This window comes from Myotis davidii, unplaced genomic scaffold (assembly GCF_000327345.1).
Source record: "Myotis davidii unplaced genomic scaffold, ASM32734v1 scaffold897, whole genome shotgun sequence".
Taxonomy (NCBI): Eukaryota; Metazoa; Chordata; class Mammalia; order Chiroptera; family Vespertilionidae; genus Myotis; species Myotis davidii.
Genome location: NW_006289393.1, coordinates 591476 through 594538, shown reverse-complemented (window position 1 = coordinate 594538; position 3063 = coordinate 591476). Strand labels below are relative to the sequence as shown.

General features: G+C 44.1%; 1 protein-coding gene across 1 annotated transcript in view; it reads left to right on the top strand.

The window, feature by feature from the left end:
* The first annotated feature begins 6 nt into the window (after nucleotides 1-6).
* The window catches only part of NCKAP5 (NCK associated protein 5), a 111778-nt gene continuing 108721 nt past the window's right edge, over nucleotides 7-3063 (top strand). Inside the window, exons 1-2 of the mRNA XM_015562510.1 lie at nucleotides 7-633; nucleotides 1336-1513. Of these exons, the coding sequence (XP_015417996.1) occupies nucleotides 191-633; nucleotides 1336-1513 (621 nt within the window). The 5' untranslated portion in view covers nucleotides 7-190. The remainder of the gene's footprint in view (nucleotides 634-1335; nucleotides 1514-3063) is intronic.

Sequence of the window (3063 nt, the reverse complement as noted above, 5' to 3'; positions counted from 1 at the left end):
GGGCCCACCCGCCACGGCAGGCTGCCCACGGGCCCCGCAGAGCCCAGGGAGCACACAGTGCCCAGGCGGTTTTGCAACCGGCAGGACCGCCAAGCTAGAAGCTTCTGGAAGGCATCCAGATCCTTCTATAACCAGGACTGCTGCTGCGAGCCCAGAAGCCCCCCTCTCACCCTCCATCGAAGAAAAGGTCATGTTGTGCATTCAGGAAAACGTGGAGAAGGGCCAAGTGCAGACAAAGGCCACGTCTGTGGAAGCCAAGCCACGGCCCGGGCCTTCCTTTGCCAGCTGGTTCGGTTTTCGGAGGAGCCGACTCCCCGCTCTCAGCAGCAGGAAAATGGAGGCCTCCAAACCCAAAGTGGAGAAGAAAGACGCGAAGGGCTTGGGCTTTGGACACAGGCAGCTGAAAGCAGAGCGGAAAAAGGAGAAAAAGAAGTCTGAGCTGCAGAGCGAGGTGGAGAGTGAGCTTTGCAGGGACGCGGCGCTGGCGGGTCCTCCAGGCGCCGGCTTCCACAGCAAAAGTAGCCGGAAGGCAGCACAAGACATTTACGAGCAAGTGAAGTTGGAACCGAGAAATAGACCCAGTCCTGTTGCATGTCCAACAAAAGATACCTTTATGACCGAGCTTTTGAGCAGGTAACGCCTGGGCCAAGCGGGTGGGGATGTGGAGGGCCCCTCCCCCCCACGCAGGGAGAGTTGTTTGCTTAATGAACATTAAATGCCAGCCAAGCATGCCTTTCATACAAGCAGAAACACATAATAGCAGCCTTTTATACATTAGCCAGAATTTAAACAATGAAATAAAAGTTAGCAATGAAGTGATCATTTAGTCCATGTTACTTTGTTAACCAAACCAATGGTCTTTGAAATTAAAGAATGGTAAGTTTTATCAAGGTTGAAAGAAATTCAGCCCACACTAGGAAGCATGAATGTACCCACATGGCATGAAATGGAAGCAAATTAAATGCACGATTCAGAGTATGCCAATCTCATTGATTGTACCGAGCAAACGGATACTTAGAAACTTCCAGAGGAAATTACATTTCCTGCCAATCTTAAGCCAGAAATGTAGTTAGCAATCACTTTGCAGTGTTTTTTTTTATCCCCCAATCTCAGGAGCAGTCATAAAAATAAAGTATTCTATTATCAAATTTAAAGTGACACACTCCTGGAATATCAGGTGAAGATCTGATCAAGGTCATGGGGAAGCGCTCTCACTCAGAGGGTTAAAGACAGAGCGATGTATGCAGGTTACTTTAAACATTAAGGCACTGGGAAGAGTAGAGTGATTGAAGAAGAGCAATGTCATTTATCAGAGGAATCACTTTCTACCTGCAGAGTTGATAAGAGAGCAGCTCAACAGACAGAAAGTGGATCAAGCAGTGTTTCCTGCAGGAGCGTGTTAAAGGGCAGCTCCCAGGGCTCCTGTCGCACCAGCGGCCCCAGCAGCACTCAAGGAAACCACAAGAAAACCCTCAAAACCAAAGCCGAGGCAGAGATGCCCAAGGGCTCCCTGGTAAGTGCTCCACCATCCGGGGTTTGAGCTGTTTGATTCTGTGACAGGCTGGTTGGGGTTCTCTCTGCCCTTTGCTGGTGAAAATATATGGGCAAGAGATTTTGGGGTAAAGAGAAAGTTAAAGCAGAAGAGAATAAAAGAGAGAAATCCCGGTGACAACTCTAGCAGAGGGATGGCTCCCTGTCAGCTCTTTTCAGAATGATGGTAATCACAGTGCAGGCAAATGAGGCTGCTGGTGTCATCTTAAAATTACACCCTCGTGCTGGGACTCTGTGGGGATGTTTATTTCCAGCATTTCAGCAACACAGAAAGGAATGAACATCATGTGAAAAATAAAAGTGCTAAACTATTTAAGGGAATATTGACTATTTTGACGATTTGATTTAAGCATTTCTTATTTTTCTGGAAGTGGTGTGTTCCACTTCACTCTACCCAAATAGGTGTTAAGACCAAGATATTCTTTCTGGAACTTGACTTCCTAGCACTTAGTTTTTTAATTGAGAGGTCCAGAACAAAGGGGGAAATTTCCTTCTAAAAAAATAATAAAAGAAGCCCTGGTGGGTGTGGCTCAGTTGGTTGGGAGTTGTCTTGTAGCCTAGAGGTTGTGGGGTCTATTCCCAGTCAGGGCACATGACTGGGTTGCAGGTCCCATCCCTGGAGGGGGTGCAACCGATCAATGTTTGATGTTTCTGACACTGTTTCTCTCTCACATCAATGTTTCTCTCTTTCTTCCCCTTCCTCCCTCTCTAAAATCAATGAAAGCATGTCCTTGGGTAAGGATGAAAAGAATAAAATAACATTTTTACATTTTCACAGGGAAGCTGCACTTACTGTCCTCATATTCTTTCTGTTCTTGAATAATAGATTTGTGATGTTCATTCTTTTGTTCCATAAGTTTTAAAGCACTTAAACAAACAAAAAAATCTCTTCATGGAATTACTTATTGTATCGTATATTTTTATCCTCTTATAAAAGAGATTTTGCAATATAATACATGCTCTCATTTTCATAGGGAAAACTTGAAATATGAAGTAATTATGCATTTTTCTAGAGTAGTTCAAAAATAGAGGTTTTAGAAGTAACTATGATTGGTGTTATTAGTTATTAACTATTAGTTTAATGACTAATTGATGTTTAGGGTTCCTTAGCATTTTACTGACATACTGTAATTTGAGGCAAATGCACATAATAGCTCTGACTCTAAAGAGATACAAGGCCTTTTATTTTCAAACTCTGGGATCATATGCAGACTATGCTTCTTGCAAAAGTTTTTATTTTCTTCATTTTTACTCTTGACTTCCTTTGGTACCATTTCTTCTTTGAAAATGTAGACGCCCCCTGCATTATAAAACCACAAGTTATAAGCATATCTGAGGCTGCCCTTGTCGTGTCACTGTAAGGAAGGAGAGAGAACGGAACGTGTGGAAATGTGCAATATGCCAGAAATTCAATCCAGCTGATGGAAAACTGTGATAGCCCGGCAGAGCCTCTTATCAGGCACACTCAGTTTAACGGCGCCCCATTTAATGTGGTTCTGACAGGGGAGGGCA